This window comes from Pristiophorus japonicus, chromosome 11 (assembly GCF_044704955.1).
Source record: "Pristiophorus japonicus isolate sPriJap1 chromosome 11, sPriJap1.hap1, whole genome shotgun sequence".
Lineage (NCBI taxonomy): Eukaryota > Metazoa > Chordata > Chondrichthyes > Pristiophoridae > Pristiophorus > Pristiophorus japonicus.
Genome location: NC_091987.1, coordinates 121,917,151 through 121,934,118, shown reverse-complemented (window position 1 = coordinate 121,934,118; position 16,968 = coordinate 121,917,151). Strand labels below are relative to the sequence as shown.

Here is a 16,968-nt window from a genome sequence, read left to right as displayed (position 1 = left end):
AACCCCCTCAACTCCGGAATCAACCTAGTGAACCTTCTCTGAACAGTCTCCAATGTAAGTATATCCTTTCTTAAATACGGAGACCAAAACTGTAGGCAGTACTCTAGGTGTGGCCTCACCAATACCCTGTACAGTTGTAGCAGGACTTCTCTGCTTTTATACTCCATCCCCCTTGCAATAAAGACCTGCATTCCATTTCCCTTCCTGATTAGTTGCTGTACCTGCATACTAACTTTTTGTGTTTCATGCACAAGGACCCCCAGGTCCCTCTGTACTGCAGTACTTTGCAATTTTTCTCCATTTAAATTATAACTTGCTTTTTTATTTTTTCTGCGAAAGTGGATAATCTCACATTTTCCCACATTATACTCCATCTGCCTATTCACTTTACCTGTCTATATCCCTATGATGGGTAGATTAAGGAAAATATGTATAATGTCATTTTTAATTTCCTGTGAATCCATTTTCATTATTCTACTTAATTGGTTTTGTGAATAATTTAAGGTACGTTGCCAATGTACTTTACCAGAATAAATTTTAGCAGCTTCAAGCGAAGTATCCACAAGAGTCACCAACAAGTTTCATAGGCTTTCAGTGAGACTCCTCTACTGTTCCTGTATGTCCGACAGGATGAAAAGGTGAATCCGACGTGTAACAAGGCTTGCGTATGTGATTGCCATGATGTACGCAACACAGTTTGGGGAATGGCACCAGGATCATCGCTGCTAGAATGTATGCCAGGTACGAGACACCATTATATAATTTTAATATAGTATTAGGAGGCACTTACCTCAATTTTGAGGAGGTATTCTTGAAGATTCAGCCTGACTATATTCTGGAAACAAAAACAACTATTTCCAAAAGCTTTAATAAATCACTGTAATCACATTTTATGTTGATTCTGGAAAAACCCTTCCATCTGAGTAGATGATCTAGTTGACAGTCAGACCTGGTACACAGTAATGGCAGCTACCAGAGAATTGATAATTTTTTCCAACAAAAGGTGTGGGTCATTCTTAATTGTTAGTTGTGTAATGGTGATGAGATGTACACAAGGTCACCAGTTAATCTTCTTATGTCTGTGATCGTCAGATGAATATTGATCATCACTAAAGATTAAATGGATTGTCCTTCATTGCAACCCCTCAGGCTGGAACAACACCAATCACAATAAATAAGCTCCCAAGACATAACAAATATGCAAGACCAATTCTGTTCAGTTGACATCAGGTTACCCAGGGACGTCTAGGGACAAAGTCAATAGAGGCTCAACTTCACATCAATATATCCTGGTTTAGGCCCTTATGTTTCTGCAGCATTAGAAAACCAAGGAAAGTTCATTTTACGTAAGGGTGTAAAGGATTCGTTACATGGATAGGAGCCCTGTTGTGCCACGTGACCGCGATATTCCAAGAATACTTGTCAAAAAATATATTTATGACTCCAAATCCTTAGTAACACCTAACAACTGCTGCTCACTGGTAGCCTTAAGCATAATCGTAAGTTAATTATTAGCTTGGCAGGTCCCTTTAAGGCTGCTGAGTGGACAGATCCAGGCACTAAGCTGGTTGTAGACTGAAGGGAGAGATGACGGTTGGAAGCAATGAGCATATGGAGCTGAAAACAGTTCAAGAAACATGGCTAAGCCTCAGGAATAGGCCCAGGTTCCAAGTATTGTCTCTGGACTGTGAGAGGCCTCACCTGGCAATAGAGCACAGGGTCCTGCTGCAGCATAGGCTGAGTCTGCAACAGTGATGCAAAACAGAATGATGGGTAGGTAGCAACATGTAATGTAGAGAAGGCAAGGCTGAAATGACTATCTAAAAACATCTTCACAGAGAGTAGGCCATCTAATTCTACAGTTTTCAAACTTCTTTGTATTGATCCTCATTAAGTGTTGTAGCTCTTTTTCCTCCTCAACTTGTGTGTCGCCTTTCTCTCCTAAATGACCTGTCTCGTTCCTGCTTCAATTCTGCTTAACTACATTCTCTCTTTCATTTTACTCTCTCATTCACCATGGTGGATGTAGCTGGTAAGGACTGGGAATGGGTAGGAAACCTTCGCAGCCTGGCCTAGGCACCCTCGAATAGTCCTGATTTCCTCTATGCCCCTGCCAGCCTTCTCCCCTTCTGTATCAGGACTAGGTGACTGTGTAAATCTTTGTGCTCCTTCAACTCTGGCCTCATGCACATCGCCGATTTTCATCACTCCAACATTGACAGCCGCGCCTTCAGCTGCCTAGGCCCAAAACTCTGGAATTCCCTCCCAAAATCTCTCCGCCTCTCTCTACTCCATTAATATGCTCCTTAAAAATTACCTCTTTGACTAAGGTTTTGGTTAGTCGCCTGTCCTAATATCTCCTTGTGGTTCGATGTCAAATTTTGTTTGATAAAGCTTCTGTGAAATGCCTTGTGACGTTTTACTATGTTAAGGACACTATATAAATGCAAATTGTTGTTGAAAGATTGTCTGGTTGAAAGTGGACTATTTTATTACAACGCTTCATCAATGTTGAACAGGGCTTTGCAGCATAACTTTCTGAAAGTTATGTTAATTGTTTTGGATTTACAGAGTGTCCTTATCACCGAGCCCTTGGATTTGAATCTGGAACTGTTACAAATGATCAGATCAGTTGTTCCAATGAAGATCAATATACAGGGTGGTATTCCTCATGGATGTCAAACAAAGCAAGAATAAACAACCAAGGTTTTGGGTAAGTAATCACATGGCAGAATCTTGCATCAATCCATGTAATAATTGGCTCAACACACCATTGGAATTTTGCACAATTCCCTCCATTTTATTGTCTTTTTAGTTTGCAGTTTGGTGGAGTTGTGCAACAGGAAAAACATAGAACATAGTAATTCAGGCCATCAAATTCACTATTTCCCCGGACCATGTATCAATATCTTAACCCACCTATTTGAGTGTCAGCCATGGCTCCATTGGTAGCACTCTCGCCGCCGAGTCAGAATGTTGTGGATTCAAGTTCCACTCAGACTTGAGCACAAAAAATCGAGGCCGACACTCCAGTGCAGTACTCTCAGGTGGATGTAAATATTTCAAAGAGCAGAGAAGTTATCCCAGTGTCTCAGCCAATATTTATCCCTCAATCAACATCTAAAACAACTTATCTGGTCATTATCACATTTCTGTTTGTGGGAGCTTGCTGTGCACAAATTGGCTACCACGTTTCCTACATTACAACAATGACTACACTTCAAAAAAATACTTAATTGGCTGTAAAATGCTTAGGGATGTCCAGTGGTTGTGAACAGCACTATATCAATGCAAGTCTATCTCTCTTTTTCTTTTTAATCTTCAGAACGAACCTTCTGCAAAATTTAATTTATTCTGAAGTTAATTAGTGTTTTTTGATATTACAAGACCCATAATTCTTGAAATTATGCTTTGTGAATATTAGTTGATGAAGCCTTAGCACATTTGTATAAAATTCCTTTGCCAGATACATCAATGGAGAGTTTGGCCCCTTAGGGTTTGGCCTTTGAGCACATCTTAAGTTTGCTTAAATAGCTTGTGAACTCAACCATGCAACTGCTATTCTCTGTCGCATCGACTGTTGAAACTTAAGGTACGCTCAATTAGCCAATCTTACAAAATTGCTTACAGGGGAACACGTTGGATCCCCACTATGCCTGGTCAGTTCAAAAGGCAGAGGATGTTCTCAATGTGAGATCGCTTTGAACAAACTAAATCACTGTACAGATTAATCTGTAAATTGCGATTCCCAAAAGCAATAAAAGTATGCAAAGCACTTGAGAACAATTAGTAATTTATAATACATACAACTGAGATAACAGAGTCCCTTGTTCTTTCAGCTTCTCAGAAAAAAAGAGTTTCTCATGGTAAAACGTTCATGCTGCTCAAAAAATTATGTTGTTCCCACCCCATGTAGTGATTAGAATTTGAGTATTAGAAAATTCTTGGATAAAAGGGCCATTTTCCTTCTCGTCTTTCCCATAGCAACAGCACCAAACTTAAAGAACAATTTACAATGGAGCTTCATTTGTATTGTGTTCCTAACACAGATGAGGTTGCACACAGGGATGTTAAAGTAACAGTGACCTCAGTCTTTATTAAGACACTCCAGAGTGAGGAATAGGCCTTGGGGCCGGCTTATATACAGTGCTCCCAAGGGATGCTGGGATCCCTTGGGACTTCAGGGGATGAGCTCCCTGGTGGTGGAACATGGGAGTGCATGCTTTACAGATACACAACATCACTACCCCCGCAAAGTCAAAGTGAAAACTATTTACAAGGTGAGGCGGTCGGGAGCCTTTCTTTCCCTGGTGGACCGCCTCGGTACAAATGTCTGTTCCGGTGTGTTAGCTGTGCCCTCGCTGGGCTGGCGTGTTGTTGGCCCTGCAGGGCTGCTAGGTGAGCCTGGCCCTGCTGGGCTGTTGGGCGTGATGGGTTCAATTTCCTGGTCCAGCGTGGTGTCATTGATCCTTTGGATGTGTGTTGTGGGCTCGAAAAAGGTGGTGTCTGCTGTGGGTTGTTCAGGGCAGTCTGTGAACCGCAGCCTTGTCTGGTCCAGGTGCTTTCTGCAAATTTGTCCATTATCTAGTTTGACTACAAACACCCTATTCCCTTCTTTAGCTATCACCGTGCCCGCGATCCACTTGGGACCATGTCCATAGTTTAGCACATACACAGGGTCATTCAGATCAATTTCCTGTGACACAGTGGCGCGACCATCGTTTACATTTTGTTACATAGAAAACATAGAAAAACATAGAAAATAGGTGCAGGAGTAGGCCATTCGGCCCTTCTAGCCTGCACCGCCATTCAATGAGTTCATGGCTGAACATTCAACTTCAGTACCCCATTCCTGCTTTCTCGCCAATGAGATTTGAACCCACGGCCCCTGGTTTACAAGCCACTCTACCTGATCATGCAGGTTGGGGTGAACCAGCGAGAGTCTGGTTTGAAGTGTCCTTTTCATGAGTAGCTCAGCCGGGGGCACCCCTGTGAGCAAGTGCTCGTGCGGTAGCTGAGCAGTACTCGGGGCAGGCGGGTTTGGAGTGAGCCTTCTGTGACTCGTTTAAGGCTCTGTTTGATGGTTTGTACTGTCCGCTCTTCCTGCCCATTGGAGGCTGGTTTAAATGGGGCTGAGGTGACATGTTTGATCCCATTGTGGGTCATGAGTTCTTTAAACATGGCCCAGTTGTCACTGACCAGTATGTCAGGCAGGCTGTAGGTGGCAAACATGGCACTTAGGCTTTCAATGATGGCGGTGGCGGTGCTTCCCGACATTATTTCACATTCAATCCATTTTGAAAAAGCATCCACCACCACCAGGAACATTTTACCGAGAAACGGGCCCGCATAGTCGACATGGATCCTCGACCATGGTCTGGAGGGCCAGGACCACAAACTTAGTGGTGCCTCTCTGGGTGCATTGCTCAACTGAGCACATACGCTACATTGCTGTACACAGGACTCTAAGTCAAATCGATACCGGGCCACCACACGTAGGATCTGGCTATCGCTTTCATCATTACTACAACCGGGTATATGCTGTGGAGATCAGAGATGAACGTCTTCCTGCTCTTTTTTGGTAGCACTACGCGGTTACCCCACAACAGGCAATCTGCCTGAATGGACAGCTCGTCCTTTCGCCACTGGAACAGCTTGATTGGCTCTTGCATTTCAACGGGGATGCTGGTCCAGCTCCCATGCAGTACACATTTTTTTTTTAAACCAGGGACAGTGGAGGATCTTGGCTGGTCCAAGTCCCAATCTGGCGGGCTGTGACAGGTGATTTATCATTTTCAAACGCTTCCATGACCTTCAACATGTGTGCAGGCTGTGCCATTTCCACCCCCGTGGTGGGCAATGGTAGCCGACTGAGAGCATCCGCACAGTTCTCGGTGCCTGGCCTGTGGCGGATGGTATAGTTATATCCTGATAGCGCGAGTGCCCACCTTAGTATGCGGGCTGAGGCATTAATATTTATCCCCTTGTTTTCAGCGAACAGGGATGTGAGGGGCTTGTGATTGGTTTCCAGCTCAAATTTGAGGCCAAACATGTACTCATGCATTTTTTTTACCCCGAACACACACGCTAATGTCTCTTTCTCAATCATGCTGTAGGCCCTCTTGGCCTTAGACAAGCTCCTGGAAGCATATACGACAGGTTGCAACTTCCCTGCAACGTTAGCTTGTTGTAATACACACCCGACTCCATACGACGACGCGTCACATGCTAGCACAAGTCTTTTACACGGGTTATACAATACAAGCAGCTTGTTGGAGCATAAAATGTTTCTGGCTTTCTCAAAAGCAATTACTTGTTTTTTTCCCCATACCCAGTTCTCACCTTTGCACAATAACACATTTAGGGGCTCTAAAAGGGTGCTTAACCCGGGTAGGAAGTTACCAAAATAGTTGAGGAGTCCCAGGAACGATCACAGCTCCGTGATGTTCTGTGGCCTGGGTGCGTTACTGATAGCCTCTGTCTTAACGTCTGTGGGCCGAATGCCGTCCGCCGCGATCTTTCTCCCATGTTGCCATGAAGATGCATTTCGACCTCTTCAGCTGCAGCCCTATGCGATCCAGTCGCTGGAGGACCTCCTCTAGGTTTTGTAGGTGCTCGGCGGTGTCCCGACCCGTGACCAATATGTCGTCCTGAAAGACCACCGTGTGTGGTACTGACTTGAGTAGGCTCTCCATGTTTCTCTGGAAGATCGCTGCAGCCGACCGAACTCCAAACGGGCATCTGTTGGAGATGAACAGTCCCTTGTGCGCCCTTCGAAGACTCCCCCAGTTCCTGCATCATGTAGGCTGAAATCAGGTCGAGCTTGGTGAACGTCTTGCCTCCTGCCAGCATCGCAAATAGGTCATCTGCCTTAGGTAGCGGGTATTTGTCCTGTAGCGAGAAACGATTAATAGTTACTTTATAATCGCCGCAAATCCTGACCGTGCCATCACTTTTGAGTACTGGGACAATCGGGCTGGCCCACTTGTTGAATTCCACTGGGGATATGATGCTCTCGCGTTGCAGCCTGTCCAGCTCAACTTCCACTCTCTCCCTCATCATGTGAGGTACCGCTCGCATCTTGTGGTGAATGGGTCGAGCCTCTGGGACCAAGTGGAACCGCACCTTCGCCCTGGAAAAGTTTCCAATGCCTGGCTCAAAAAGGGAAAGAAATTTGTTAAGAACCGGGGTACATGAGGCCTTATCGACATGTGATAGCGCTCGGATGTCATCCCAGTTCCAGCAGATTTTGCCCAGCCAGCTCCTTCCAAGCAGTGTGGGGCCATCGCCTGGGACAATCCAGAGTGGCAGTTCGTGCACCCTGCCCTCGTAGGTGACCTTGACCATGGCGCTGCCCAGAACAGTGATAAGCTCTCTGTTTCGTGTGGATGGGGCTCAGGGCTGGTCTGAATGCCTTGTTGCACCACAGTCTCTCAAACATCTTTTTACCCATGTTGGATTGGCTAGCGCCAGTGTTCCGTTCCATGGCTACGGGTAAGCCATTCAATTTTATGTTTAGCATTATAGGTAGACATTTCTTCGAAAATGTGTGCACCCAGTGTACTTCAGCATCTGCCTCCTCTCTCTGAGGCTCGAAATTGCTTTGATCCACCATGGACCAATCTTCCTCTGCCATGTGGTGGTTAGCAGGTTTTGCAGAGCTTGCAGCTTGTTGGAGGTGCCCCATTGTTCCACAGCTCTTGCAAACATACCCTTTGAATTGGCATGAATAGGCTGAATAGGCTCCACAACACCAACAAGGTGTGAACTGCTTTGTATTCATCCTTTGTTGGGGACTCAGTCATCTGGGTCACCTGAGGCCTGCTGGTAATTGCAGACTCGTGGGTTCTGCCCTGTACATTTCTGCTCGCAAACACAGTTCCAGTTAATTTATAAACATTGCTAGCACTTGTGTGCTGAGAGATTTGTTTGGTGTTATCACTGGTGGACATAAACGCCTGTGCTATCGCAGTGGCCTTACTGAGGGTCAATGTCTCTACAGTCAAAAGTTTTCATAGGATGGTCTCGTGGCCAATGCCCAGTACAAAAAAGTCTCTGAGCATTTGCTCCAATTAGCCATCAAACTCACATTGTCCTGCAAGTCGCCTTAGCTCAGCGAAATAGCTCGCCACTTCCTGACCTTCAGATCGCTGGCACGTGTAGAACCGATACCTCGCCATCAGCACGCTCTCCCTCGGGTTAAGATGCTCCCGAACCAGTGTACACAGCTCCTCATACGACTTATCTGTGGGTTTCACTGGAGCCAGAAGATTCTTCATGAGGCTGGAGGTCGGTGCCCCGCAGACTGTGAGGAGGACCGCTCTCCTTTTTGCAGCAGTTCCTTCTCCGTCCAGCTCGTTGGCTACAAAGTACTGGTGTAGCCGTTCGACATAGGCTTCCCAGTCCTCACCCTCCGGGAACTTCTCCAGGATGCCCACAGCTTGCTGCATCTTTGCGTTGGATTCGCCAGTTATTGTGTTCCGAACATAGATAAAGCTGCACACAGGGAGGTTAAAGTAACAGTGACCTCAGTCTTTAATACGGCACTCCAGAGTGAGGAACAGGCCTTAGGGGCCGGCTTATATACAGTGCTCCCAAGGGATGCTGGAATCCCTTGGGACTTCAGGGGATGAGCTCCCTGGTGGTGGAACATGGGAGTGCATGCTTTACAGACACACAACAATTTGTTCTTCTAGTTTCCATACAGGGACCATATACTCACTGTTGTTAATTCACAGATGTTGGAATATCCTTCATAAAACTATGGACAAGCAATCCAGATGTGCACACAGCCACACAGATTACAATTACAAAACTACACCTTGACTGGTGCGATTGACAGAGGGCTCAGATGAATATTCAACACAAGGTGCACTTATTCAAACTAACAGTGCCGATGACTATTTCCACCAGAACAAACCATATCACCTAGACTTCCAAAGAATGAAAGAAATTCATTAAGGCAGCCCAAACACACAGCTGGCCAATATAATTTTTAATACAGAATTATCCTATTTAACACTATTTAAACTTATTAATAATTGCTATTATTATTACAAACCTACTTAAAATAAATGGATTAACATCACCATTAAAATGACAAATAAATTTGACAGGAACACAGTAAGTGTTCATATACTAACATGTGGACAGCATAGTTTAAAGGTTATTGTCACTGCTGCTTCCAAATGCAATATCTAGATTTCAGATATTTTACTTCCAATATTTTTACTAATGCCATTTTTAAATATATACATGTATTATTGCAGGTGTGCATGGCTATCAAAGTACCAGGACAATCAGCAATGGCTTCAGATTGACCTGAAGGAGGTCAGAGTTATTTCTGGGATAATTTCTCAAGGACGATGTGATGCTGATGAATGGATGACAAAGTACAGTGTACAGTATCGATCTGATGAAACCTTTAACTGGGTTTACTATAAAGACCAGACAGGAAACAATCGAGTAAGTATTGGCTCCAATCCAGAAATAAGGCAAGGGATGAGTTAAGTGCAGCAGTGAGGTCCTCTCTGTCCTATAAGAAATAGGAACAGGAGTAGGTCATATGGCCCCTCAAGCCTGCTCCGCCATTCAATAAGATCATGACTGATTTGCTCATGGACTCAGCTCCACTTCCCTGCCCGCTCCCCATTATCCCTTATTGTTTAAGAAATTGTCTATTTCGATCTTAAATTTATTCAACATCCCAGCTTCCACAAGCTCTCTGAGGCAGTGAATTCCACAGATTTAACCCTCTCAGAAAAGAAATTTATCCTCTCTCATAATCTTATAAGATCACCTCTCATTCTTCTGAATTCTAATGAGTAGAGGCCCAACCTCCTCAACCTTTCCTCCAGAATCAACCTAGTGAACCTTCACTGAACTGCCTCCAAAGCAAGTATATCCTTTCGTAAATATAGAAACCAAAACTGCACGCAGTGTTCCAGGTGGGGCCTCTCCAATACCCTGTATAACTGTAGCAAGACTCCCCTGCTTTTATACTCCATCCCCTTGGCAATAAAGGCCAAGATTCCATTGGCCTTCCTGATCACTTGCTGTACTCTGCATACAATTCTTTTGTGTTTCATGCACAAGTAACCCCAGGTCCCGCTGTACTACAGCACTTTGTAATCTTTCTCCATTTAAATAATAACTTGCTCTTTGATTTTTTTCTGCCAAAGTGCATGACCTCACACTTTCCAACATTACACCCCATCTGCCAAATTTTTGCCCACTCACTTAGTCTGTCTTTGTCCTTTTGCAGATATTTTGTGTCCTCCTCACACATTGCTTTTCCTCCCATCTTTGTATCATCAGCAAACTTGGCTACGTTATACTCAGTCCCTTCTTCCGAGTTGTTAATAAAGATTGCAAATAGTTGGGGTCCCAGCATTGGTCCCTGCGGCACCCCACTAGTTACTGGTTGCTAACCAGAGAATTTATCTCGACTCTCTTTTCTATTAGTTAGCCAATCCACTATCCATGCTAATATATTACCCCCACCCCGTAAACTTTTATCTTGTGCAATAACCTTTTATGTGGCACCTTGTCAAATGCCTTCTGGAAGTCTAAATACACCACATCCACTGGTTCCCCTTTATCCACCCTGTTCATTACATCCTCAAAGAATTCCAGCAAATTTGTCAAACATGACTTCCCCTTCATAAATCCATGCTGACTCTGTCTGACTGAATTTTGCTTTTCCAAATGTCCTGCTACTGCTTCTTTAATAATGGATTCCAACATTTTCCCAACCACAGATGTTAGGCTAACTGGTCTATAGTTTCCTGCTTTTTGTCTGCCTCCTTTTTTAAATAGGGGCATTACATTTTCAGTTTTCCAATCTGCTAGGACCTCCCCAGAATCCAGGGAATTTTGGTAAATTACAACCAATGCATCCACAATCCCTGCCGTTACTTCTCTTAAGACCCTAGGATGCAAGCCATCAGGTCCAGGGGATTTGTCTGCCTTTAGTCCCATCGGGCCCAAGTTTCGAGCTGCGCCTAGAACGGCGCAGTCCCGACCTGGACGCCCGTTTTTCGCGCCTAAAAAAACCCTCCAGATTCTCCACCTCCCTGCAGGTCCTCTGGCCCTCGGCGCAGCGCAGCAGGAGCTGTAGGGGGCGGAGCCAGGTCCCTGCGCTGAAAACAGTGCCGGGACCTCTGCACATGCGCGCTACAGTGGGCACGCATGTTCAGTAGCTCCAGGCGCCCAAACTGTGTGGGAGGGGCCGAAGCACGCAACCCCTAGCCCTGGCCGAATGGCCTCACTGGGGCTGCGTGCATAAGGTTCCTCCCACGCCCAGCTTCTGCTTCCTCCCGACCCGACTCCCGCTTCCCGCCTCCGGACCGGACCCGACACCGACCTGACTCCCGCTTCCCCCCCCCCCCCCCACCCCCGACCGGACCCGACCCATTTCCCGCTCCCCCCCCCGACTGGACCCGACCCGACTCCTGTTCCCCCCCCCCGGACCCGACTCCCGCTCCCTCCCCCCCCCCCCCCGACTGGACCCGACCCGACTCCCGCTCCCCCGCCCCTGGACCGGACACCGACCCGACTCCCACTTCCCCCCCACCGGACCCGACACCGACCCGACTCCCGCTTCCCCCCCCCCCCAGCCCCCGCACTGGACCCGACACCGACCCGACTCCCGCTTCTCCCGTCCCCGGACTGGATCCGACCTGACCTCCCTCTCCCCGACCCAACCTCCCTCCCCCCAACCTCCCTCCCACCACCCCTCCGACCCGACCCAACGCCACCTACCTGTAAATCTAGTGCTGGGGACGGGCCCTACCCGTTCAGCCTCCCTCCTCTCCCCCCCCGATCCCATCTCCTCCTTCCTTCCTCCCCCCCATCTCCTCCTTCCTTCCTCCCCCCCATCTCCTCCTTCCTTCCTCCCCCCCTCATCTCCTCCTTCCTTCCTCCCCCACCCCCATCTCCTCCTTCCTTCCTCCCCCGCCCCCATCTCCTCCTTCCTCTCCCTCCCCCCCATCTCCTCCTTCCTCTCCCTCCCCCCCATCTCCTCCTTCCTCTCCCCCCCCCATCTCCTCCTTCCTCTCCCCCCCATCTCCTCCTTCCTCTCCCCCCCCCACCTCCTCCTTCCACCCCCCCACCTCCTCCTTCCACCCCCCATCCCTCCCCCTGCTTCCCCCCCTCTCCCCTCGCTGTCAGAAACACAGACACTGACAGACAGAGAATGAGACACACACACAGACAGAGAGATCGAAACACTGACAGAGACACCATGGAGGTGGGGGCATCCCAGCACGCTGTTGGAAGGCTCCCGGTGCTGCAGTCGGTAAGTAGAAAGTATTTTAGTTATTGATTTTTAAAAAATTATTAATTTTTTTGGATTGATTTATTGGTTGATTTATTGATGTATTTATCACTTATTATTGATGATGGCTCTTTATTTGTAAAACTGAAGTGTTTAATGTTTGTAAACTTCCCTTTAAACCCCCCCACCCACCATTCCCTACGCCTGATTTGTAACCCACGCCTGATTTTCTAAAGTGTAGACAAGGTTTTTTCGAGCGTACAAAAATCTTCACTTACTCCATTCTAAGTTAGTTTGGAGTAAGTTTTCACTGCCGAAACTTTGAAAACAGGCGTAAGTGGCCGGACACGGCCCCTTTTGAAAAAAAAATTCTGTTCCAAAGTGAAACCGTTCTAACTGACTAGAACTGGAGCAAACTAAATGACGAGAATTCCGATTTCTAAGATACTCCGTTCTACACCAGTTGCTCCTAAAAATCAGGAGCAAATCATGTGGAAACTTAGGGCCATTATCTTACTGAGTACTCTCTCCTTATTGATTGTGATTGTGTTAAGTTCCTCCCCCCCATAGCCCCTTGAATATCCATAGTTGGAATATTGTTAGTGTCCTCTACCGTAAAGACTAATACAAAATATTGTTCAGAGTTTCTGCCATCTCCGTGTTCCCCATTACTAATTCCCTTGTCTCGTCCTCTAAGGGACCAACATTTACTTTAGCCACTCTTTTCCTTTTTATATACCTATAGAAACTCTTGCTATCTGTTTTTATATTTTGTGCTAGTTTGATAGGGCCCAAGTTTCCGCCCTCTGGAAAAACAGCGCATCTCGATAAGGTGCGCTGACTTTCTGGAAGAAAAAGAGCGCAGAAAACTTACCTTGTGATTCTCTGGTCTCCTCAGGACGTCTTCGTGCTTGGCATGGCGCAGCACAAGGGGTCGGGGGCGGAGCCAGGTCCCCGCGCTGAAAACAGTGCCAGGACCTCTGCACATGCGCGCTAGGGCGTGCGCGCATGTGCAGTAGCTCCAGGCCCCCGAGGCTGCGTGGGAGGGGCCCAACCTTAGCCCTGGCCGAATGAGCTCACCGGGCGAAAATCGAACTGGACCTCCCTCCCATTCAGCTCCCTCCCCCCCTCCCCGTTGTTGACGGGGCCTGCCCGAAGTGTCGGTGGCGGCTGCCCGACCCGTTCAGCTTCTCCCCCTCCCTCCTCCCCTCTACTCGCCCCGCTGTCAGAAACACAAAGGCACTGACAGAGACAGAGAGACACACACTTGGGGGCCGGGGGGGTCCCAGCACGCTGTTGGAGGGCTCCCGGTGCTGTAGATGAGCAGAAATAATTTTTTAATTGATTGATTTTTAATTTTAATATTTTATTTTAAAAATTTTTTTGATTGATTTATTGATTTGTTTATCATTTATTATTGATGGCTCTTTATTTGTAAAAGTGAAGTGTTTAATGTTTGTAAACTTCCCTTCCGCCCCCCAATCTCTCGGTCCCTACGCCTGATTTTTAAGTGTAGGCAAGGTTTTTCTGAGCGTACAAAAATCTACCTTTTCTCCATTCTAAGTTAGTTTGGAGTAAGTTTTCGCTGTCTAAACTTGCAAAACAGGCATAAGTGGCTGGATACACCCCCTTTTGAAAAAAAAATCTGTTCTAAAATGCAACTATTCTAACTGACTAGAACTGGAGCAAACTAAATGCTGAGAATTGCAATTTCTAAGATGCTCCAAAAAAAATAGGAGCAACTCAGGCCGAAACTTGAGCCCATACATTCTTTGCTGGCTTTTAAAAGCTTCCCAGTCTTCTGTCCTCCCACTAGTTTTGGCCACTTTGTATGCCCTTGTTTTTAATTTGATACCGTCCTTTATTTCTTTAGTTAGCCCAGATGGCTATCTTTTCTCTTGCATCCATTCCTCCTCACTGGAATATATTTTTCTTAAGGTGAAATATTTTCTTAAATGTCATCATCATAGGCAGTCCCTCGAAGCGAGGATGACTTGCTTCCATGCCAAAAAGGGATGAGTTCGCAGGTGTTTCAATGAAGGACCTAATATTCCAGATCCCGAACTAGATCATGAAGGGTGAAAGATACCTGTGCTTGGATTTTTTTAACATGCGGTGGCCGTTGCACACCAGCCACCGCACAGGCTTGGTCCAGTGGCAAGAATTACCCAAGACAACTGGAGACCATCTGCTGCACGGACTGAGCACGCACACATATAGTAGTATGGACTGGCCAGTGCTGCCCCTGGGTCCTCGCCCCTTCTGGGCCCCAGACTCGCTCGTCTCCTGGGCCCCGGTCACTTCCATTGTTCATCAACTGTCCTACACTTTAATTTATTTTCCCAGTCCACTTTAGTCAACGCTGCCCTCACACCTTCATAGTCTCCTTTATTTAAGCTTAGTACACTGGTTAGAGATCCAACTTTCTCATCCTCCATCTGAATGTAACTCTTAGGACACTCTATCACTCTGGCTTGTGTCAATCCATTGCACTTAATGTTTTACACACTCATGGAAACACCTGCAAATGATACTGGTGAGACAGCTTCCAATTAACCCATTCCCGTCAAAAGGACATAGACTATTTCCAAGAATAAAAGTCCAACTTATTCTTATATACTGTGAAAAGTTCCTCAAAAATAGAGATAGGGGAAAGGAGGGTAAGAAACAAGACTTTGCTGGTGCAACATAGCTTGATGTGAATATGTAAATGTAACAATTCAGTTATTATCTCTTATAGTGGAATGATTCTCTCCAACATTCAGAATGCCAATGAGGTGCATTATTACGATATAGAATAGATCTAAAAGTTTAATTAAAGATTGATCTTTTAAAAAAGTTAATTTTGAAAATTAACAAGTTATTTCCCCTTAACAACAATTTATTTTCCAAATAATCATATTTAGAATTCTTGTGTTGCTGGGTGAAAACAGAGCTACACAGAGTAAGTTATAAATGGCATCATTAGTAAGTGCATTTAAAAAGTCTAGATAAGTTATAATCATCCATAAAATTAGATCTACGAGTTGCTGCTTCATTAAAGTTCACAGGTCAAAAACCTCTGCCAGAATCTTTGTACTAACAATTTGCATAATGCTCCAAAAGGCAACACTTCCGAGGAGAATATGTGTGTGAAGTAATGGGAACATTTAACTTGCTATTATTCCTTTAGTACAGGGATAAGTACAAGCACTGCTGTGCACTTACTATGGCATTACTTCTGTGACTGTTATTTGAAGTTTGTTTTGAATATGATTGCATTAAGCAATATTCATTTTAATGGTTTGGGCACACCAAAATGATATGCCACTAGGGGGCAGGGTTCTCTTGCAGTTTGCTTGCTTGATTTGATTTTACATTGAATATGTAAGAAAAAACAGCTCTCCTGTTAATTGAAGCTTTGATTTATCTCTTATCTGTACAAAGTTGCAAAGCTGTAATTTAAAAATGATCTTCTCAATCCAGTTTTTCAGCATTATTTTTCCTCTCCTACAGGTATTTTTTGGGAACTCAGACAGATCATCAGCTGTGCAGAATTTCTTGCGTCCTCCAATTGTAGCTCGATACATCAAGATTATGCCCTTGGGCTGGCATGTTCGGATTGCTATGAGGCTAGAGCTACTTGAATGCATGAATAAATGCTAGTCATAAGCGTGTTATATATTGGCACAGTAGAAAGGAGTAATATGTCCTGTTAAGAAAAATCCATACCGTCAAGTTTAATATATATATAATACACACAAAATTACCAATAAAATAACTAAATGATCATTGTTCCCATTTAATGTTGTATTAAAACAAAACTTACTTCAAGTACTCATATAAAAGGTTTGTCAAGTTTAACAGGGATGAGAGTCCTTTCGACTGTGCTGAAAAGCAATCCATGGCACAATTAAGATAAGAACTTCTGCAGGGACTGAATAATCTCACACTTTCCAGTCCTGCGGTATGAATTTGGATTCAGTCCAGATATGATGGGATAAATATCCTGCATTAATGCCCATTCACCTATCATTCCTGTCCTTACTGACCTATATTGGCTCCCTGTCTTCCAAAATACTGAATTCAAAATTATTATCCTCATCTATAAATCCTTTTGCAGCCTCAACCCACCATACCTCTGCAACCTCTTCAAACTAGGGATGCCAACCCTCAGGATTGTCTTGCAGCAATGTCCAGGAGATTAATCTTTAATTTCTGGAGACTGCAAGCAATCTAGGAGAAAAAAAAATTATGCTATCATTTTCTTTGAACACTTGTTTATTGAGTTATAAAAATATTGAAGATGGGGAAAATGGCAGTTTGTCTGGGCGGGGTGGCTGTAGGCAGGAGGTCATATGATGAAACCTACAGCCATACATCCAACCAGAGTTGGCAACCCTACTCTTTAGTCTTCACTTTGCCCAAGCTCTTCAATCTTCACTTTGCCCTCCTGTACTGCCTCCTCATCTCTTTCATTGGAGGCAGAGGTTTCAGCTATCTTGGTCCTCGTCTCTGGAACACCCCCTCCACTCTACAAACCTCTCGTGTTCCTTTCTTCTCTTCATGCCTTTAAAAGTTACTCCAAAATGTATCTTTTTAAACTGCACCTGTGCTCATCTTACCTAACTACTCTACCTCTTGGCATCCGCAATCTCCTCTGTGAAGCACCCATGCTCACCAAAAACTGGATTAAGACTTCCAGCCAATAG

At 45.3% G+C, this 16,968-nt stretch overlaps 1 protein-coding gene across 1 annotated transcript in view; it reads left to right on the top strand.

Moving 5' to 3' along the window:
- Nucleotides 1-15,927, top strand: part of rs1a (retinoschisin 1a) — a 170,453-nt gene extending 154,526 nt beyond the window's left edge. Inside the window, exons 3-6 of the mRNA XM_070892741.1 lie at nucleotides 630-741; nucleotides 2,572-2,713; nucleotides 9,270-9,465; nucleotides 15,773-15,927. Coding sequence (XP_070748842.1) covers nucleotides 630-741; nucleotides 2,572-2,713; nucleotides 9,270-9,465; nucleotides 15,773-15,922 — 600 coding nt within the window. The 3' untranslated portion in view covers nucleotides 15,923-15,927. The remainder of the gene's footprint in view (nucleotides 1-629; nucleotides 742-2,571; nucleotides 2,714-9,269; nucleotides 9,466-15,772) is intronic.
- Nucleotides 15,928-16,968: the final 1,041 nt, after the last annotated feature.